Genomic DNA, 23,191 nt, shown 5'->3' on the forward strand with positions numbered 1-23,191 from the left:
ATTTGTCCTTTTGCATCTGGCTTCACTCAGCATAATGTGAGACTGACATTTTGATGATTGAAATATTACAAAACTTCCTTTGAATCAAATTGTAATGAATTATTGTTCACTAGTGAAACACATTGTCACCTTGTCACCTAGAAATAACGAGGCTTGGGGTTAAAGAAGTTGGTTCATGGTATATAAATATTATTAATACTAACAAAAATAGACCAACAGAAATTTCTCAGCACTGAAACAGGCATTACCTTGAACGTGCAGTCAATACCCATTAACTGGTACTGGCAGAACCCACTCACTGTTAGTCCTCCACATAGGTCTGGATTCTTCCTGTTGGCTATCTGATGCTTCATTTACCCTAATCATCCTATTTATTTACAAATGAATGCCTGGCCATCAGTGACCTAACACTTTTATTCCCCTTATATCCTTCCTTTAAAGAAGTTAATTGCCACTTCTCCTCTACTAGACTGAAGCTCTCCAGTCTCTCAGCAGAGAAAGATGAGCAAGTGTTTTCAAGGAATGGGTAAAGTGATGGCAATGATGGAAGTGGTTCATTTTTCCTTTGTTCTAGGTGAAAGTGGACGACCAGTTCACTAGAAAGAGGGCCAACTCTCAAAAGGCTAGACCCTGTCCAGCTTTGATGCCTAGGAGATAAGAACTACCAACCCATCAAAGCCATGGTGAATACAGGAACATTTCTCCTCTGCAGTATTTTACAGAGTAACAGTCTCAGCGTAGCATTTGTGGTTCCTGACAACAGCTCAAGATTTGTCTCAAAAGACCTGGTTTGTAACACATAGTTACTTAAAACTTCAGTGGAAGAAAAATCTGTTATTCTTAGGCTTCCACTTTAATTACAATGCTTGTGTTTCATGGCCTTCCTACATTTAGAAAAGAAAATCACATAGCTGTGATAAGAGTAGTAGATGAAGATTATTTCATTACAAAAAAGTCTGAATAGATGTAAGCATGAAATGTGAGGAACTAAAGGTATTATTCAGGAAGAATACTGAGTGCCTTCATTTAACTTAAGTTGATTGTAAAAGTCAAATTGCACTTCTTTATAAACTATACTCCTGTTTAGAATATGAACTGTAAAATGATTGTACTTTAAATATATTTCAAGTGTCCTTAACAGGTTACAGGGCTGTGCGAGTTGCATCTTAAGTATGATTCTTTATAATATACTGAATGTTCTTTTTGTTTTCTTTTTACTGTAATTTAACATTTCCATTTTGAACAAAGACTTTACAGGAAAATGTCCAGAATAAATTGTGTATTGTTCTACATAAATTACAATGACACAAATTACTATTAAAATAATTTAATACATCATCTTACAGAATTTGTTCACAGAAGAACTGTACACGATCTCATCCTTACATTTTAACATTAGGAATTTGGAACTGTCATGGTAAATGTTAGAAGTCCAGTAGATGTAGTTTATATTAAGATAGCTGACTCTTCACACTGAAGGACCAACTATTTTAGAGATAGTAGTAAACATGGTCAGAAGTTCTGGCCTGTAGCCTAAAATTAAGTAACCCCAGGCATAAACTTCTTAAATTTCAAAGATCCACTGCTTCAAGCATAAAGGGCCAATAATTTGGAAGCAGCTGTACCATAAAGTCCATATCTGCATATTTAAGAAACACTTTAATGCTGTATGTTACTTAACAGTCACACATTCTAAATAGGCACTGTGGATTCCTTATGATAAAAATGGAACTTGTTCTCTCAGTTTTATGTGGGATAAATTAATTGTGAGGAGGGGGAGGGAAGAATTATCCCTCATAATATTTAAAATAGGTTTCATATTGTAGTAGAATATTTCTCCTCTGAGAAGGCAAAAGACATGATTTTTCAAAAATCACAAATTTGAAGCCAGACTTAGCTACTGACTTCAATTATAGCCTGGAACTGGCAACTTTTGCCCTTCTTTTGCTTCGAAAAAAGTATAAGAAAGTGTGATAAGATCAACGTTCACCATTCTTGGATCTTCAGCAAATTCAGGATCAATGTAGAAAAACACTGGCATATCTACTTCCTCTTGTGGATTAAGCCTTTGTTCTTCAAAACAGAAGCACTAGAAATTAAAGAATGGTATTTGTTTAGTAAGATTTCTATTCTATCAGCTATAACAGAAACCAAGAAAATGGTTCATTTCTTGGCTTTAATAAAAGTATACTGTTAAAATATCTAAATTCTGGGATGGACTAATGGCATTTTAAAATTTCAGACTGAGCTTTGCTTTTAGGGACGGAGAATCTACATACCAATTCTTCTAATCTTAAAAGGTGGTATCTATTTAGTTTGCCTCTCAGTCTCTGCAGAGGTGGTATGAACAATGAAAATAAAAGCAGCTCAAAGTTTAAAAGAAATGGTTTGTCAGCAATACTACTAAAATACTGCAGTAAATTTGGAATTAGTTTTATTTATCTTTACCAGTAATGCTTAGACTTAGTTGTACCTGTATTTTATTGAAATACTGTCCAGCTTCAAATGGCACAATGTTGTACGTAGAAATTCCGATTATTGGTTTGTCAGTAGGATTTTTGGCTTTATAAAATGCCAGTGCAGTCTCTCCTGGCACTACCTGTTTTAAATAAAATATACGTTATCAATATTTAAATGTCATATAGCTCTTCCTTTTCCCTACTAAATTAAAGTCACACTGTTTTTTTCCATATATGGGACCACAATACTTAATCATTTAAGCTAACTTAAGTGTCAGCAAAATAAATTATGTCCATAAACATATCTAAGTTTCAGATTTTATTTGCATGTGCCAATGAAGAACCAAGGCTTTATTATGCATCCTCAGTTATGGATTCTCCCCTTATATATTTAAAGTCTTCAAGTAATATTCTGCAAAGTAAGCTATTTAAAATGTATTCAAGGACAAGCTAAGGCTATTGCAGCTCAAGCCTAACTTCTTCATACCAGTTACATTTGTATACAGTTATATAATGGACAAAAAATTATTTTAAAAAAGATAATGTCTCAGTTTCCTAGGGTTTCCATAACAAAGTACCACAACCTGTGTAGTTTAAATCAACAGAAATTTATTTTCTTACAGTTCCAAAGAATAGAAGTCTGAAGTCACTCTGTCAGTAGGGTCACCGCTCCCTCTGAAACCTGTAAGGGAGAATCCTTCCTCACCTCTTCTAGCTTCTGGTGTTTGCGGGGAATCCTTGGCTTGCAGGTGTAACACTTCAATCCCTACCTCAGTTGTCACATGGCATTCTCCCCTGTGTCTCACTGGGTGTCTAATCCTCCCCTCAGGGCTCACTGTAATCCATCATCCTAACAAATCACATCTTCAAAGCTCCTATTTCCAAACAGGGTCACTTTTGCAGGTATTGGGGGCTAGGACTTCAACTTACCTTTTTGGAAATCACACTTCAACCCACAACCAGAGTAAAACTGACAAAATGGAAACTTTAATTGAAAAGCTTTGATATTTGTTTTGTGAAAATAACTCATAAAAACAGCAAGGCTTTAAAAAACATCTATTTTCAAAGGATGTTCTGTCACTTGTTCCAATTCAGCCATTAATACCTGGTATACTACCATGTAACTGAAACTAATATTCAAATAGTGTACAAAACCCTCAGTCATTAAAGAGATTCAGTCATGCTTACTTATGTTACTTGTAATATTTATAAGGGTTTTCAATAAGGGTTCAAATTAAGTCTTTGTGGCGAATCTTTAGTTAGTACAATAGGTTAAATTAAGTCTTTCCAGGATTCCATTTAGTCAAGATTTTAAGAATCCTTTTATGTGTAGTCTGAGTATATGACTATTTAGTATGAATACTGCAAAGGTCCTCAGGTTTTTTTTTCTTTTTTTTCTTTAGGGACAGGGATACTTTTCATAAAAACGAGTAAACTACTTTTCATTATAACCAACGATTTTCAACATTTTTCCTGTATCATCTATACCTGAGGAAAGCTATGTAACACAAAATCTGCTGCTGATCCCAAGATCAGTGATCAGAAGACTATTCAGTAAATTCTTAACAATATAATTTTAATAAAAACAGATGTTTTCCATTATTCCAAACTGACTTTTACTAATAACGTATAACTTAAAGTATATTTTGTTATATTAGGTGTTGCCACTGCGAAAAAAAAAACAGTTGGGAATAAAAGAATCACAGTATTAGTGTGTCAGTATTTTGAAATCGGCTGGATGAATGTTTACTAAAATGTGAAACAATTTAAATGACAAAACGAATTTTACATTGGAAAAGTAATTTTTTACTAGCTGCTTTAGTAACTTACATATATTTCTGTTTGCTGAGGTCTGAAGTTCCACTGGAGACTTGCATGCACATCTGCATTAAAGGTAACTTTAATGATGCGATCCTTAACAGGCACCATGGTTTCAATCTGGTCTGAAGCATGGCCTGCCACTGCAGATCCTCCAAGTCCAGTAGTCTAAAGATAGTAAAGCATATTGTGTTAATACATTCAGGAGCTGATGATCTGTTGGAAAAAATATTAAAATTTAAGTACACTTTAAGTTCAGTAATCCAGTTGGAGCCAACTGGGTTATATATGCTTGCTATCACTGTCTATGTCAATGGTTTGAACATTTTTTAGACTGTCAAGGGCTTATATTTGTTAGTCATTCAGATATTTTCAGTAAACCCTTCACTATCTCAGTGTCAAAATGAGTCATTTAGGAGAACCAGACTCTCTAAATTAGTGAACTATTATTATTGGTAATAGAGCTCAGGATGTTTAGCTTAATTTTTCAATAGACATACTTCCTTTTATTGTTAATATTCCATTAGTTATTATTCATTAATAGAAATAAAAATCACCCACAAACTGATCATTTCAATGAAAATATTTAAATAATTTCACTTTTCCATGTTCCTGTCAGGTCCTTTTCTGTATCATTACTGTTATAGTCCAAATTAGTTTTAAAAAAATTATTTATTTCTATACTCTGCTTTCCTCAGGCATCATAAGCATTTTCCCATTTTGGTTAATGTTTCTGTATATTTTTCTGTACTTGTCTGCAAGTACAGCTTTTATAGACACAATAAGTTAATCAGAGCACTGAATTTCTTTGGCACCAGGACAATGTATATCTGATACTTCTTGGCCTATTTTCATTGCCATTAGCTGTTTCCTTAGCAGAGATGCTTTAAAATCAATCCTTACTTCCAGGGTCATCATTTTTCTATGCTTGTGGTTGTCAGAATTCTGTTCTCTGGAAAATTAACCTATTACTATACTAGGGAAAAGATACAAAATTTGAGACTAGGGAAAGACTCACTGTGAAATACAGTCTTACAATCTTCTGCATGTTAACACAGGTCAACCAGCTTCACTCTGCTGCTGAGCATCCTTAGCAAATTACACTATAATCCCGAAGAGTATCAGAAGGCCAAGCATTTATTTACCCTTGTTTAATAGACAAGTATATTCTTCTGCCCGAAAAGAGTACTATGTTTGAGTTTTAAGATGTAATTCCCTTTCCAGAATAATTTCTGAAAATCACTTGAATTAAAAAAAAAATGTTAATGGCCACCCCCACCCCCCAACATTTCTGTTTTTCTGAATAGGCAGTCTTTGAATTTATGTTCTTCAAATTTCTAAGTACAGGGCTTGGAGAAATGAAAACCAAAAAAGAGTAGAAAAGGGCACTGAAAAGAAAATGTTCAGGGTCCTAGACTAGTTCTCCCACTAACTAGCTCCAAGAACTGACTAAATTTATTATTTTGGGGCTACATTTTTCTTACCTGTAAAATAAATTCACTAGTGGTATTAAGTGAGCTATTTTTTTCTCTAAAAGTTTTGTGATTCTAGATAAAATAGCGGTTCTAATCAGAATCTCTGGGATAGGGGAGTCCAGGCATGCACTCTTTTAAAAATGACACTAAAGTTTTGGATTAAAATTTCTGATTTTTTATTTATCGTCATCCTCTCATCTTTTTTCCCTTAAAAAATGCAAGAGCATGAGCACGCGCGTGTGTGTGCACGCACACACCCACACCTACAATACTGCCATTCACTTAAATTTAGGGCAGGGTTTCTCAGTCTTGGCACTACTGACATTTTGGGCTGGATAATTCCTTCTTGTATGCACTGTAGGGTGTTTAGCAGCATCCTTGCCCATTAGATGCCAGAAGCATGCCCCACCACCCAGTTGTGACACCAAAGATATCTCCATACATTGCCAAATGTCCCCCAGGGGATAAATTGCTTTCCTCCATCTTCTAGTGGGTTGTGGAGATCTTTATTTCCTGTATGGTTTAAACAACTGGAAGATTTTGGGGTTCACAGGTGTTGCAGATGATCTGATTAAAATGAATTCACATTTTACACTCATCCTCCGAAAATCAAGCTACTGCATTTCCCACATAAATGATGACACTAGAAGACTGAAAAGAAAAGCCCTTTTCTACTGCTGCAGTTACCATTGGAACAGGAAGAGGTAGTTGATCTCTATACTGACAGCAAAGTAAATCAGGGATTAATGATGGTGGCAGGGAAGAGCAGTAGCTCCTGTTATGTAAGCGGGTGATCCCGAATCCCAAAGAATTACCTGAGGGATCTTTAAAAATTGATGCCTGGCTCACTTCCAGACATTGACAAAAGCAAGTAGTGTGAGTTGACACTGGGATTTTTAAAACACCCAGGTGACTAACGTGGAACAAAGTTTGGGAATTACTATCTTTATACACTTAACGAATACATATGACATAGCTATCACACGGCGTGTTTTTAAAAAACATATTCCTGGGCCCTACCCCAAACAAAATCTCTGGGATAGAGGTGCCCTATCATGTGTATTCTACACGTGATCCTATTGCTGAGTTAAGAAGTAAATTACTGCGTTAAAAACTAAGGAGAAACATATGAAATAGGTAGAGTTCGCCTTTGCTGGTGATTCTCAAATATTAGGCTTCATCAGCATCAGTAGAGGGCTTATTAAAATACAAATTGCTGGCCCCCGACTCCCAGAGTTTCTGATTCTGTAGGTCTGGAATGGGGCCCAAGAAAAGCGCGCTTTAACAAGCTCCCAGGTGATGCTGATGTAGGCCGAAGGAACACACTTTGACAATCACTGCCTTGAGAACTGCTGTCACAGAGCTTCTAATCTAAAAGGGAGCTCAAAGTAAACACACTGGTTAATCCATGCTTATTTGTAGGGAAGAACACCTCCTATTTCCAGGGTTAACTAACCTTAGCACATAAACCACGAGTGGCTCACATAATGAATGCAGTATATAAATTACATTTTAAAAGCTGGCATATGTGTAGGCCGTGGGCTGGGATCAAGCACAATGTTAATAGATCTCGGATTACAGACTGCGGACCTTTCTGGTGGGGGGATCTCGGATTACAGACTGCGGACCTTTCTGGTGGGGGGAGGAGAGGGGTAGCTCGAGATCGGATATTTCAAAAATGCCGAATGGTGAAAGCATGATCACCACGGTGAGCTGAGTTCTATTTGCAGCTTTACCACTAACTTCCTTGATGACCCTGGGTAAATTACTCTTGGATTCATTTCTCTCTGGTAATTAGATGGGCGTAAGGCAGTCCCTTAAACATCTCTTCCCACTAGGGCACTGTGGAGCGATCGCTGTAGTGGGATCTTTCCAGCACCTGCGCGCCCCTACTACCTGTGCCAACCGGGTGGACAGCGCCGGCCCCTACCTGGCAATAGAGCCGATAGAGGGGGACGGCGGCGTAGGAGGCCCCCAGCATACCCACTGCAGCTGCAGCCACGTACGTGAGAAGAGTCTTATTCCGCCGTCTCCAGTCGTCTGCCTGCTGGCGCGTGAAAGGGTTCGTGCTCTTCCGCCGCCGTAGCAACGGCGCGGCCAGGTCCCGGGCCAGGCTCGAACACCCCCATGTCCGTAGCTGCCTAAGACCCCTCTCAGCACCTCCTGTACCACGCCATCTCGGCCTGAGAAATGGTTCTACTTCAGCCTTGGTTGGATATCTAGGGTGGCTCCACCGCCAGCCACACAAACTGACACCCTTCCATCCGAGTCGACAAAACCCTCCCATACCTCCCGGAAAGAACATCCGTGGGTCCGGGAGGAGAGGCCAGTTCTCGCGATGCATGCTCTCTCGCGATATTTGGATTGAGCCCTCTGCTGCCTTGACTACGAAGCTGTTCAGGTGGCCGCGCTCTATTCGGTCTACGGAGGCCGGGCTGTCAGATTGCGGGTAAGTTCGCGTTTTGCTTCCTGACTGTTCCTACTACACTTCTTTGCTCACTTCAGGGTCTCTCTAACTTACTTTTATCGAGACGCCTTGGTTCCTCCGCGTGCAAGCTCATCATCAGTTGGGATTGTACTCTTAAGATCTTAAACTCCTTCGTTCTTTGTCTCGACCTAGCGGCCCCCAGTGGCAGCTCTCCTGGGCCCTTTTACCTGGGGTTCTCTGGCCTCCCGCCCGCTACTTGTGATGTGGCCTCAAGAATAGGCTTTCCAGGAGGCCTTCCTGTGTTGACCCTAGCTTTCTCGACCACCTACAACATCTGCCATTTCCTTAGCCTTTGGGCAGTGTGTTCTGCTTCGCCGCTTTACCGCTCCTTACCCAGTTGAAATCTCAGCTTCTGGAGCAGGAGAGACGTTGTGAAACTGAATTTTGTTTAATGGAGAATGACCAGGTTATGAGGGTCATTTAAGGAAGAATTGAAGGAAATTGGGATCTTCCTCTTCTAGACAAGACCTGTGTAACATGTAATAGCTCTTCACTTGTCCAAAGGATAACCTATCACCAGAGTGGGGCAGATAGTATTGCAGATTTCAGTGTAATGGAAGTATCTTTGTAGGAACTATAAAATAGTGATTACAAACTCATGTCTTGAGGTTAGGTGGGTCTAGATTCATACATGAATCCTCACTTCTGGTCTTGGGTCGTTTAGGCCAAGGTATATCAGCTCTGTAAGCCAAGGTTGGTTTCCCTCGTTTGCAAAATGGAAATCATAATAGTAAAGGAGAATATGTATATTGAGTGATTTTTCAGTTCCTGAGGTATAGTAAATGTTTAGTAAAATTAGATATTTTTCTAATGGGCAGATCAGGTACAGTTACCTCCACTTTTATGGATAAGTAAAGTGAAGACCAGAGAAGTTACATGACTACATGTATTTATTCTACTCTTACCTGGTGTCTTAGGACACTATTCAAGCTACTGGTGTTACAGCACAGAACAAGTCAGACAAGATCACTTCTGTTATAGAGTGTACATTCTACTGGGAGACTTGGTATAATCAAGTTAAGTAAGGGAATTTCAGATAACATCATTGCAATGAAGGCAATGGAATAGGATCATGTGGTTGAAAATGATGAGGAGGGTAATAAAGTAAGGTCTTTCTGAAAAGGTGACATTTGAGCCTAGTCTTGAATGATCAGAAGATGCTCCCTACACAGTGGCAATTCCAGGCCACGCAGAGGCCCAGAGACAGGAAAGAGGTGGTGTAACTGAAGAATAGAAAGGAGGGCAGCCTAGTGAGCAGGAGGAAAATGGTAGGAAATGGGGTCAGAGTAGGTACATTGGGGCCAGATAGTATGGAGCCTTTTTATGCCATGTCCAAGGGTTTGAATTTTATTCTAAAAGTAATAAGAACCTCTTGGAGTTTTTAAGCATGTGAGTTACATGATCTGAATCACATTTTTAAAACCATATTTGTTACTTTGTGGAAAATGGATGAAAGGAGAGCAAGAATGCTAGTGGAACAGTTAGGAGGCAATTGCAGTAGTCCAGGTGAGTGTTCATGGTCACCAAGTAATTGATTTACTTTGGCCTAGTGCAAGAAAACCTGCAGAGTCAATAAAATCAAAGTCTCTTCAGATTTTTTTTCTACTTGGCATGCTATCTTCCAAAAATTTTAAGAATCTCTGAGACTACAAGTGTATTTCTATTATGGGAATGTTTGAAAATATTTTCCACCCATGTGTATCTTGGTTTCTTGTACTATATTGTCAGCAGCTTCAGGACAAGACATCACTCTTAATTTTTAATTTTTTTGCAGCATGGAATCCACATGTAAATGTTAATGTCATGAAGCCAGTAATACACTCCCTCTGACCACTCTTTTTCTCCAGGCAAAGACTTCTGTGTAACTCCAGTTAGCAATCTCAGCATGTCAGTAATAGTGTTTTTGTCTTGGCTTTCCTGTATTTTTCTTTTTAATTGCAAAATGGTACAGTAATCTTGAGAATTGGTGGTACTTCTTGTAATTTTCTACTTTAATGAAAAGAAAATATGCTTCATATCTGGACTTAATATGATAATATGAAATGACAGTTCATGCTTATGAAGTACTTTTTGAATGATTTGAATATTTTTGTTGATTCAGTTATATTGAGAATGTACTGTGTATAATCAAAGAACATCATTAGTTAACTAATACCTTTAGTTAAGCTACCAATTAACTTTATTTTGAAATAATTTAAACAATATAAAAGTTGAAGAAATAGTACGGGCATTTCCCACATATCCTTCACCCAAATTCTCCTACACATTTGAGAGAAAGTTTTAGTCATAATACTCCAGTATAGTAACTTTAATATTTAAATGTCTGTTTCTTAAATTGCAAGAACATTCTCTCCTTTATAACCATAGGGCAGACATTAAAATCAGCATGTAGGGTGGTGTGACGGTGGCTCAGTGGCAGAATTCTCACCTGCCATGCTGGAGACCTGGGTTTGATTCCCGGTGCCTGCCCATGCGAAAAAAAAAAAAAGGAAAAAAGAATCAGCATGTTAACGTTGATCTAATATTATTGTGTAATCCATGGACTCCATTCAAATTTTCCCATTTGTTCCATAGATTTTCTTTTGAGGCCTAGGGTCCTATCTAGGATCACATGTTACATTGAGTTGTCCTCTTTTTGTTTTTTTTTTTTTAATCTGAAAGAGTTCTTTTGTCTTCTTGTCTTTCAAAACCTTAACATTTTTGAAGAATGCAGACTGATTGCTTGATAGAATGTCCCTCAATTTGAGGTGTGTTTACTCATAATTTGTGTGTCTTTGGAAAAAATATCATAGAATAATAGTGTGAAATCCTCTTGAGAATCACATGATATCAATGTGTTCCATTACTGGTATTGTTAACTTATTTTTTATTTTTAGAATAACAAAAAATATTTTACTAAAACATAAGATTTACAGAAGTTTCCAGAAAAGCCATACAAAATGGTCACAAATTTCTTTTTGAAGGGAGGATTCTGTCTACACTTGATAGCAAAGTCACAATGTTATTGGTGAAGGCTGCAATATTTGTTTAATGTTCACATTTTGGTTAGCACAAAATGTCTTGTCCATCCATAGCGTCTCAGTAAAGTTAGTCTTGGCTAAAAGACATATTCTAAAAGAATACTGGTTAGCTGCTTTTAACCAATGCATTTAATAGATCACTATAAAAACGGGAGAAAGAGCTCAGAAAATTAAAATATCATTACCTTTCTCCTGAGAAATAAAATAAAAATACCCATACCCCTGCAGCTAGTCGTGACAATTACATTCATTCACCGTGCTTCATACTTAATCTATGATGGAGAGAAATGAATAAAAGCAGGAGAGGGGCCACTGCTTTTAAACATTTCACAATGATCCAGATGATACTTTTAGCCTCTGCTCATGCCTGACAAAAGTGTATCAGGACAAGACATAGATTTGCTGATGAGCATTTAATCACCAAAGGACTGAAAATGTCTGGCTTTTATTCTGTTACGTTTCTAAGACTGTATCCATTAAATGCAAACAAAAAAGAAAGACGTCTTGGCAGAACAGAAGTGATGCACATTTAATTATTAGATCGATTTAATTAGTTATGTTGTGTAGTCTGTTCCTTTATCTAACTGTTTCTATGGCTTGGACCTTATTGGTCTTCCACTGCTCTGCTGCATCGTTTGCTAATGGGCCATCTGGACTGAGAGTATTTGAGGAATCCTGGATTAATAACAGAACTGTGCTCATCTGCAGTGGTGGGGACCATGTAGCTTTCAGAATACCTAAACATGTTCTTCCCAATTTCTCTATCTATAGGTGACAAATTTGGTCATGAAACACACTTTAGGGGCTTCCTTTTGGTATTCTTCTGGAAGAAATAGTGAAAAATTCCTCCTTCAAAGGGGAACTCTTGAAGGGCAGGAATGACCACATGAAAATAGTGGGTGTTTCTCTCCTTGGATTCTGTTTTAATACAGGGAACTGGTTCTGCCAGCAAATGATGAGTTTCCTTGGTAATCTTGTGGGGTTGGCCTGGCTATTTTGTCCGATCCGTGATGATATTTAATTTTATCACTTTTTAGAGATGGTTTCTGCCAGGCTTCTCAACTATAAATATGTTGCACTTAATTAACAAGCAATTAATGTATGTTGTGGCAGATGCTTTGAGACTGAACCATTCTGTGGCTCATCAGACTTTTTCCTACCAGATTTAGGATCCATTGATAATTCTTGCCTGAGTCAATTATTGCTGTCACGTATACCAAATAGTGATTTTCCAATATGATCACTCTTTCTAGATTTATTAGTTGACATTAAGCTGTAGGGTAGAACTTTTTCTTTTCCTTCATTTTTTTTTTATTCATTTGCTTATTTTTATCAGTATAGTTTCATGGATTCCTATTTGAATCAAGGGTTTCAATTTATTAATATCACTTTTTATTCTGATCTTCAAATTTTCCCAAACTCAACTAGTGAAAGCCTCTTAAAGCTGAGTCTTGTGTCCTTTTGAAACGTACACATTATTTTTTATCACTTCCTGTTTTCTGGAATATGTTATTATGGTCTTATATTTTCCCACTGTAACCCTGGAGTCAGCCGTTTTTGCAAGGAGTTTTGTTTCCTTTTAGTGGAATATGGTATTTAGGAACAAAATCTGGGAGCTGGAAGTGTTCATTGCTGTAGGGGCCTGTATGTTTAAAGAGATATGGATGTATTATTATCTAACGGAGAAATCTGGCTATCTTTATCTTCATAGACAGGTTCAGTCTCTTTGTATGTAACCGTACTACCACAGCTGAAGATTTGGTCCCAGACCTGTGAGCTCATCCTTGGCTGGCATACTAGCCCAAAGCTAGCCATTGGATATGCCTCTTCCTCCTCTTCTCCACGCCACAAACCACAAGTTGGGCACTAGCCCAAAGCTCAGAAGGACAAAAGTGAAGGGTAGGGAGGTAAGGGGAAAGCCCAGTTACGAAGTTCAACTCTAGACATCTTAGAAGGAAGGAGGAAAGCATGTTTAGAAAGTTGGACCTAGTCACATAGGCCCTCTCCCTATCTACTTCCTAAACTCAGCTGATAAAGAGGAAGGAGCCAAACTCCTAATTTTGCAGATGAGTAACAGCCTTCGAAGGATAAATGCCTAACTCATTCAGTTAGGTAGTGGCAGAACTGGAGCTCAAACTTGGATTTTTCTGACTCCTTGCTATTTTTACTGTACCTCATAAAAAGCAGACTTACAATGGACAACATCTGCGGCAGCTTTCCTCCTCAATGTTAGAAAAATCTCTTTATTTTTACCTCAGTTAAAATCATCATTAATGTTAGTGGATATCTAACTCTGAGGTGGCACATTTGAAGTTCTTTATTTCTTAGCTGGAAAGAACAGTTGAGGCAATGTTGAACATAGGATCAGGATCAAAGACCAGAGTTAGAACCTGGATCCAAAGGAGTTCTTCTGATAGTAATAGGTCTACTAATGGACATGGGTACTATAATAATATAGCATGGGGAGAAACCAAAATGTGATATCTTTTTATAAAGCTTTAATGAATAGCCCTAGGCTACAATTCCTGTGAGTTTGAGTGTCCTTGTGATACTTCGTAAATCATTATGATAACTAATGCTATGAATGGAATGGGATCACCTCAGGGCAAGGCTGGGACAACCCTGTTCTGCAGGTGAATGTGTTGATTACATACTTATCAAGGGCTGCACTGGTGTTTCCTCCTTAGCACATATATTTGTAATATTCTTTAGCGATAATTAGACCTTCTAAATTCTTTTAAGTTAGGTATGTTGATGCCCAGTTTTTCATATTAGGTTAAGTAAGTTCATTTTTCATACAAACTATTTTGATATCCACACAATGTTTTATCTGATTATTGGTTTTGAGGCTTCTAAAGACTTAGAGATTATAAATTTGTATGATTTTTAAATTTTGATTTATAGTTACTTTTTTAAAATTCATAATCTAAATTAAATTTGCAGCTTAAATTTTAGTAGGTTAGTCACTGAACTCTATTTCCTCATTGTCTATTTGCTTAATAAAACTATTGAATCCGTTTGGGAACATGAAATACCTAACAATTATTCCAACAGTACAAATGACTGTTTATTTTGTAACTACTTATTATAGTACTTTTTCCTAAAAGAGAAAGAATAATGCAATTGAATAAATATTAAGAACAAATACACTGTAGTTTTCTTGAATAGGCTGGGTAATCAGTGGTTTTGCAATTATTGTACAATAATGCTGTGAAGTTACCTCAATTAATCTTGGGATCCCGGTTTCTTACTTCCTGGAAACTGCTTTTATGTCTTATTTTTGTTGGGCTGCCCATTTCAACATCTTGAATAAATTTATGTGATACCTGTCAGATAAGGAGAAATGGAGACAAGTCATTCATTGGAGAAGGCATTTGTGTATTCAAGTAACACTTATCAAATCAGGGCAGTTTTCATGTGCATGTAATTTGCATTTGCATGGGGCCCCACACTTTAAAAAAGAGTTAATGCTCTGCTGTTGCCATCAGAATTCTTAATTTTTGAACATGGGGCCCTGTACTTTTATTTTGTACTAGGATTTACAAATTGTGTGACCCACAAATTATCCTGGGATATATGTTTGTGTTTGTAGTGTATATAGTTTGTGTATTTATACAATATCATATCCCAAATGGACTGACATTCTGACATAATTCAGGCTAAAGCACAAAAGGTTATCTGGAATAAGTAGAATTAAAGACAATAGCAGAAAACTAGGGTAAATGGAAAAGCAAGGAGCCCAAACTCAGGAGGTTAAAGATAAGAGTCAAGCCACGGGGCAAAATCGTAGATCACCGAAAAATAGTCATGTCATGTGAATAAGATCAAGCAAAAATCTAAAATCCTTATCGTGAGCCATAAGACCCTAGGCATTCTAGACCTTGCCTACTTCTCTACCCTCACCCCTTCTCCTTCGTTCATCAAGCTCCAGCCATACCTGCCTTCTTTCTGTTCTGTTAAAAACACCTGAGGTTTGTTTTGCTAGTTTGGGAACAGGCTGGCATTATTTGAGTCTTAGCTGGAACAGCACTAGCCAATCTGAATTAACCCTCTGTTCAGTCACATTTGATCACATCACCTTGCAGTATCTGAAATATAGTTCATTTCATTGTTTGCTCTTTGTTGTTGTTTTCGTCCTACTGCTAGAACATAAATGCTGTAAGTGCAGAAACTTTTTGTTGGCCATAATATCACAAGCACCTATATAGTGTCTGCACACAAGTCCATTGGGCAAATATTTGTTGAATGAATACATGAATCAGAGCAAGCAGAAAGCAGTTAGATAATCCAGGGAGACTTCTAAGAGCAAAGAGTTGTTGCTCTGATGATCTCATGTTTCAAGAAATCTAAAACTCTTCCTCTGAATCTTCTCTTTCCTAAGACATCGTTGTCATGAATAGAACTTGGAATTAGGTGACCTGGTTTGACTCTTAGCTCTGTCAGTAGCCCAATGAATGATCGTGCCCTAAAGATTTCACCCAGTGCAATCTAAATTTTGAATTTCTTGTTTCCCCTCCTTATATGTTTTCTAAGATATGGGCCCTGAGGAAGAGCTAGAACCAAGGTTCTCTACTTTTTCTGTCTAATAGTATCTTTATCTCTAAGATAATAAAATGCATAGTATAATTTTCTCTAAATTTTATTTATTTTGTAAAATGGAACAAATACTCTATGGGGATAACAAACTGTGGGCATCATTCCTGTTATCTAATTTATTTACTTATTCAAAAAACATGTCTTGAAACTTGAAAGTTTATGTGCTGGTTTGAAAAGATTTATGTACCCTAGAAAAGCCATGTTTTAATTCTAACCCCATTTTGTAAAGAGAACCACTTCTTCTAATCCCTGTTCAGTACTGTATGTTAGAAACTTTAGATTATCTCTATGGAGATGTGACTCAGTCAACTTTGGGTATTAAAATTGATCAGGTGGAGAAGTGTCTCTATCCATTCTACCTGTGACTTGATTAGTTTACTGGAATCCTATAAAAGAAGCAGCATTTTGGGGAAAGCTTCAGAATGACAGCCACAAGAAAGCCACAGCAGAGAATGCCACAGAACCACGAAGCAGAAAGTCCACCAGCCAGTGACTTTTGGAGATGAAGAAGGAAAACGCCTGCCAGGGAGCTTCGTGAAAAGAGGCCTGGAGAGAAATCCGGCAGATGCTTCAGTGTTCACTGTGTGCTTTTCCAGATGAGAGGAAAACCCTAACCATGTTCGTCTTGTGCCTTTGCAGATGAGAAAGAAACCCTGACTGTGTTTGCCATGTGCTTTTCCACTTGAGAGAGAAACCCTGAACTTCATCGACCTTACTTCATCGACCTTCTTGAATCAAGGTATCGTTCCTTGGATTCCTTAGATTGGACATTTCTATTGACTTCCTTTAATTGGGACTTTTCATGGCCTTAGAACTGTAAACTTGTAATTTATTAAATTCCCCTCTTTAAAAGCCATTATGTTTCTGGTATATTGCATTCTGGCAGCTAGCAAACTACAACAGCTTATTCAGTGATATTTTTCTAGATGTCAGATTAACAAAAATGAAAGAATGGAGCTTTTTTTTAATGTTGAACATGCCCATTTAGTCAGTGATTTTGGCTCTAAGGTGACATGATCAGCATTTATACTTGGAATCACCACTTGATACTAATAGACACTCTGTACATAAGTCCTTAATGTTGATATCCAAGTTAATACCCTATATTAATCATTAATAACTTAAAAGATACAATTTTCTAAACTCTGCTTATTTTTCTAAAGGAAGGGATGAACATTGCCTTAGCTTCATTAGTTACTATTAAAATGAATTATGATTAATTTAATATCATTAATACTAGATTGCTTATAAAATTATTTCCTCTATTTCTATCCTTTCATCAATTTAAAAAATATTTTTATTGAGATATCTTCATACACCATACAGGGCATCCAAAGTATGCAGTCAGTGGCTCATAATATCATCACATAGTTGTGTTTTTATCACATAATCTTTTTTTTTTATATGTTCATTTTTAGAACATTTGTATCACTCCAGAAAAAGAAATAAAAAGAAAAAACCCATTGTGTTAGTTTGTGAACTGCTGGAATGCAATGTACCAGAAACAGAATGGCTTTAAAGTTTACAGTTCTAAGGCCGTGAAAATGTCCAAATTAAGGCATCCACAGAAAGATACCCTGGTTCAAGAAGGCCAGTGATGTTCAGGGTTTCTCTCTCAGCTGGAAAGGCACATGGTGTCATCTGCTAGCTTTCTCTCTAGGAATTTTCACCGGCTTCCCTGGGACTCTGTCTGTTCTGTAGGCTCTGTTAGCTCTTGCTTTTTCCAGAATGGTTCCCTCTTAAAGGGCTCCAGTAAACATCCCCCCCCCCCCCCCCGCCCCTTGTAGGGATGGAGACACATCTCTGTGGAAACCATCTAATCAAAAGTTACTACCACAACTGGGTAGGTCACATCTCCATGGAAAAATCAAAACGCTCCCACCCAGCAAATATTGAATGAGGTTTAATTAAAGAACTTGGCTTCTCTGGGATACAGAAAGATTCAAACTTGCACGGTTATATGCCCTCTCACTGATTGGGTAGTATTGCAACCTACCCAGTTTGTTGTTTTTTTTTAACCCCTTATCCACCCCCCCCCCCCGTAGTATTTATTATTTTTAATCCTTACTTTTTTACTCATTTGTCATACCCTAGATAAATGTTGTATCAGCTACAAAGTTTTCACAATCATAGGGTCACACTAAGCGCTATATAGTTATTCAGTTGTCTTCAAGATTCAAGGCTTTTGGAATACAGTTCAACAATTTCAGGTACTTCCCTCTAGCCACTCGAATACACTATAAACTAGAAAGGGGTTTCTATATAATGCTTAAGAATATCCTCCAGGATAACCTCTCATCTCTGTTTGCAATCTCTCAGCCACTGAAACTTTATTTTGTCTCATTTTTCTCTTCTCCTTTTTAGTCAAGAAGTCTTTCTCAATCCCATGATGCCTGATCCCGGCTCATCCCAGGGGTCCTGTCCCACTTTGCCAGGGAGGTTTACACACCTGGAAGTCATGAGGAATGGATCATTTTTTAATGACTGTATCATTGTAGTATGTGGATATGCTGTAAATTATTTAAGCATTTATCACTACTATATAAGGTCTGCAGGCTGCCACAGTTTCTAAATCCTATTTTTTGTCTCTCCAAATATAACACTGAATCTATAGGTCTGACTTTACAACAAGAAAGATTTACATTTTCAATATTAGCTTAAATGAATCAATAAATGGTAGGTGTTTGTAATTTGTCAGTGAAAGAATCCAGACAGATTGTTTATTGGGTAGCCAATACTATCTTGGTTTCCTCCTTTTTTGAAATGACCTTTAAGTAAAATTTCATTACACTAGTAGGTAGGTATTCCCCCCTCCTACCTACCCCAAAAGACCTGAATGCCAGCCACCCCATTCATTCCTGGAGAAGACTGATTAGATACATATACATTTAAAAAGAAAATCTTTCTCTCAATTAAATATTGGGGGACTTTATAGTTTAATAAGCTTGGAAAGGATTTTTGCCTTACAGAACCAAAAAAGAAGCTTTAAAGATCATTTTATGAATGAACTTACCATTTTACATGTGAAAAAACTGGTAAGTGGAGTACTTAAGTAGCTGTTTAAAGTCACACGGTAGTGGGCAACTGAAATAAAACTCAAAACTTGGATAGCTTAACCTCTAGACCAAGGCTTTTCCCAATACAGTTTGAACATCTAAATATGAAGCCAGGTACAAAGATAATTCCAAAGTGTGTACTTTTTAAACAGACTATAGATGACTAATTTCAAAAGAAATTAATAAAATAGTTTGAACTGTGGGTCTCATTGCTCTGTTTTACTTTTTTAATTATAAATGTAACAAAGTACATTTTACTTATTTTTTACTGCCTATCAACTTACTTAGAAAGGAGTAGTCATAAAAAGTATGTGACCAGTTTTCTTTAGTGAATTTACTGTCAGTGTTGTTTATCTTTCAGTCTGCAAAATTTGTCTGTTTATTAGCAGATGGAGATGAAAGAGAAGAATGACATATAGGGAGAATGACAGTGAAGGAAATAACTAGAAGAAACTAATTTCAAATATTTGATACCAAGAAAAACACCCATCTAATAACTTTTTGATATTTTTCCCTTTTTATCAAAATAATATAACAAAGTAATATATACTCACTAAGAAACACAGAAAATAGGCAACAGAGAAGAAAATAACAGTAAATTTAAAAATAACAGTAATTCCAACTGTCAGGTATTTTTACTGTTTGCATTTCAGTGTGTATTTTTCCATAAATGTAATTTAAAGATGAGCTCATTCTACAAATTCTATTTTGTAGCTTGCTATTATTTTTCTATTAATAATATATTGGGGGTTCGCTTCCTGGAGCTTGCCTATGCAAAATAATAATAATATTACATTGGGGACTTCTTTCCAAATAAACAAATATGATAGAATGGATCATTTTTGATGACTCTACAGCATTTTACTATATGGATATACTGTAAATTGTTTAGCTAGTTGTCAGTTTTTACATATTTAGGTTTTTCTAATGTTTTGCCATTGTTTACTATTCTGTAATGGTGTTCAAGTAGTTGCAAATATTTTATATACTTTCTGGATCACCTCTTGTCAATCATAGAATATTAAAATAACTTAGTGTCTTTCACTGGATTTGTATTTTTCACCACTACTCATATCCTATAACCTCTAATTGCCCTTTATTAAAATATTTTCTCTCTTTTTCTAACTCTCTTTACTCCTTGATCATAATTATTTATTAAATGTTATATTTCATTTTTGAGGAATATTTTCCAAGTGTAACAAACCATACTTAACCTACCTTTCTTAGATATTTTTTAAGTCAACTAAATCCCCTCGTTTGAACATAATATTAAGGTAGTAAACTGTATGGCCTTATTGCTTTATCAGGGATATGGTCACTTTATGTAGCATGTGAACCTGAAAATTCAATGAAATCTTTCCTTTATGCCCTTGGGCAGTTCTGTCTCCTTTAAAAAAAAAAAAGAGCCCCTGAACGCCTATCTTTTCTTTTGTTTTCTGGTTAATAACATTAAGTATAAATTCCCACATTCAATAATAAATGAAAGGGCCCCCATCAGTTGATGGAAATTCAAGGATGTCTAGACTAGAAGTATATTAGATCAGTAGTTCTGGAGTTAAAAAAAACCCTTTCTTGTGAGGTTTTTAAAATTATTATTTAGAAAGGTCTATATTTAAGCCAACAAATTTCTCCTTCATTGTTCACACACCTTGTCCTTCTCTGTCATCCCTCTGGTGATCTTTCCCTTTTAGATAAACAACTAAAGGACATTAGAATTTCTTGACCTACACAGTTTGTTAGATACTTTGGAGTAAATATAAAATATTATGGCAAAGGAGAATAGGAATTAGACTCTTCCTTATAAAGTTCTTGTGAATTTATTCTAGATGTATAATTTTGAGCTTTATAATTTTAGTTCACTAAATCTAATTGATTTACTGATGTTGATGGTATGTAATATGTATATTAAGTATTAAATAAGATGCATCTGGATATAAACCAACTTGTTGCAATTACACAATTTTCAACTAAAATGTAACATAAATTATGCCTATTTTCCCATATGAAGACAAATTTAAAACACCACACTAGGTCACATAGGGAGAACTTGAAAAAAATGGGAAGACATAAAGTTCTTGAGTAGAAATAGATACCAATACTTCCTCAATTAACTTGTAAATTTAGCACTATTCTCCAACATGTACTATTGTTTTCTTTTCCAAACAAGGTAAGGTGATTCTGAAGTTCATGTATAAAAATAAATAACCAAAAATAGCCAAGAAACTTTTATTTTTTTAAAGAACAATGAGAGGAACCTAATCTTCCCAGATGTTAAAAACTTTTATTGTTAAGATAGAATGGTGTTGGTGTATAAATAGATGGACTGACCAGTAGGCCAGAATGAAACGTGCCAAAGTGGATGCAGATACTTAGATTTGGGGTATAATTAAGGTTTACTTCTCAAATGAGAGGGGAAAAGCTAGATTATTTAGTAAGTGCAGTTGAGACAAGTGGGTAATCTTTTGGGGATGAGAATTAAGTTTTGGTTTTATACCTTTTATTGTACTCAGGGATGGATTCCAGATGGATCAGAGATTTTAAAATGAAATCATAAAAGTACCAGAAGAAAACATCAGACTTCCTAATTTGACTTAAAACTCACAGATGGTAAAAGATTAAAAAATTTAGCCACAAACTTCTTTATAATGACAGCAAAAATCCATAAGCAAAAATGAAAGAATAAACATATTTACAATTCAGAATGCAGGCAGAGGAATAATCTCTCTAATATTTAAAAATACCTTGAAACGCAACAGAAAATTAGTGAACAGCAAAATTGGCAAAAGAGATAAACATGTAGTTCACATAAAAGAGATACCAAATATCTCTTAAAGCATGAAAAACTACTCATCTTTACTCAGACTACTTTAACATTTTTCATCATTCAGCCTGGCATCATTCAGGCTAAGAAGTTACTTAGTACACAAGTGTTGGTGAAAATTTGGAGTAATAAGCACCGTTATTGGTGGGATGGTAAATTATTGCAACCCAGCCCTGACTGAAGACAGTTCAGCAATTTCGATCAGAATAACAAGTACATAAAAACACTTTGACCCAACTTTCATGAATGTATCTTATAGATAGATTTGCACTTATGTGATGACCCATGTACGAGGTTTTTATTGCAATACTGTCTATAATAGCAAAAAAACTAGAAAGAATTCAAATGCCTATCAATAAGGGAATAAATAAATTAGGGTGTATCCATTAAATGGTATCAATGCAGGTGTTATAAAGAAAAGAATGAAGAAGCTATGGAAAAATATGGACAGAGTTCCCAGTTATATATAAACAAACAAACCAGGTTGCACAATACATGGGACTGCATGCACAAGAGGATGGGTTCACATCAGAGTCTATTACCAGTAGCCTTGGGCGTTGACAGTGCACGGCCTGAACAAGTAGATGCTTTGTATGTCATTGTACCTTTTGTGTAAAAACAAAAGTCAGGGAATCAGAATATTCATATTCATTTATTCACACGTAGAGAAACTACAGTATATAGGAAGCTACAACAGTGTGTACCCCTAGTGTAGTGAATACACTAAAAGTGTGTGAAAGTGGAGTGGAGATGGATATATATGAATATATATTTTTTAACCATTGGGATGTATTAGCTATTGAAAGAGTAAATTAAAAAAATGGTATTCTGCTATAGTAATATCTTCAAGTTAATATCATTTGTCAGAAGATAATTTTGTTTCCCTGTTTTTGTTGTAGTAAAAAGAACTATCTTTAGAAAACATTGAATGTCATGTGTCTGAGAATATGAATTAATAAGTCTGTAACTCAGTCACCATATGAAATGATGGGCAGGGTTTTAATCTAAGATTTTTAATTGTATGGGGTGAAAACTGTTTAATGAGATCAAAATAAAGCCGTACTTTAAGTTTTCTGGAAGAGATTCATCTTATAAAGCAAGATTTTTCCCCCAGTGTTCCACTTTTTCTGTTATTTTGCTGACTTAACTTGTTCCCTGTAGTGATTCACCAAACTAGAAAAACAGTACATTTCCTTGAAAATGCATATTTTTAGTAAAAACAAAATGTTTTAGTCCTGTGTCACTTACAAATTTATGAAGTTGTTTGGTGCACACGTTCGTGTGTATGTCTGTGTGTGACATTACTAGAATCCCTCCGGATCGAAGGTCTTGCTTGTTATACTAAGGAGGGAGTAAGAAACAGACAATGGAGAGGGAAGGGAATGGCATTTTATGCTATTTAATGATATAACAATGGTTACCTAAAAAAAAGAGAGAAAACAGCCTGCTTTGGGATAG

General features: G+C 36.3%; 3 protein-coding genes across 16 annotated transcripts in view; 2 read left to right on the forward strand and 1 right to left on the reverse strand.

The window, feature by feature from the left end:
- The window catches only part of TOM1L1 (target of myb1 like 1 membrane trafficking protein), a 61,478-nt gene extending 57,294 nt beyond the window's left edge, over nt 1–4,184 (forward strand). For 2 of the 4 annotated variants that reach the window (XM_077164828.1, XM_077164829.1), the window contains one exon: nt 575–2,629. Coding sequence is in view for 1 of the 4 variants with exons in the window: in XM_077164829.1 (XP_077020944.1) it covers nt 575–578 (4 nt within the window). In the remaining 3 variants the exon portion in view is untranslated. Of the gene's footprint in view, nt 1–574; nt 2,630–3,862 lie in introns of those variants that run through there. The other 2 variants (XR_013177620.1, XR_013177621.1) reach the window with 2 other exon arrangements.
- Nucleotides 1,312–8,093, reverse strand: COX11 (cytochrome c oxidase copper chaperone COX11). Its single transcript, XM_077164831.1, has 4 exons — nt 7,683–8,093; nt 4,290–4,445; nt 2,474–2,599; nt 1,312–2,089 (listed from the first exon to the last, which is right to left on the reverse strand). The coding sequence occupies exons 1-4, from the start codon at nt 8,055–8,057 to the stop codon at nt 1,907–1,909; spliced, it is 840 nt and encodes a 279-aa protein (XP_077020946.1). The 5' UTR covers nt 8,058–8,093; the 3' UTR covers nt 1,312–1,906.
- The window catches only part of STXBP4 (syntaxin binding protein 4), a 230,780-nt gene continuing 215,043 nt past the window's right edge, over nt 7,455–23,191 (forward strand). The window contains exons 1-2 of one of the 11 annotated variants that reach the window (XM_077164822.1): nt 8,128–8,201; nt 16,496–16,595. Coding sequence is in view for 5 of the 11 variants with exons in the window: in XM_077164824.1 (XP_077020939.1) it covers nt 8,095–8,201 (107 nt within the window). In the remaining 6 variants the exon portion in view is untranslated. Of the gene's footprint in view, nt 8,202–16,495; nt 16,596–23,191 lie in introns of all 11 variants that reach the window. The other 10 variants (XM_077164824.1, XM_077164819.1, XR_013177618.1 and 7 more) reach the window with 10 other exon arrangements.

This window comes from Tamandua tetradactyla, chromosome 6 (genome assembly GCF_023851605.1).
Source record: "Tamandua tetradactyla isolate mTamTet1 chromosome 6, mTamTet1.pri, whole genome shotgun sequence".
Lineage (NCBI taxonomy): Eukaryota > Metazoa > Chordata > Mammalia > Pilosa > Myrmecophagidae > Tamandua > Tamandua tetradactyla.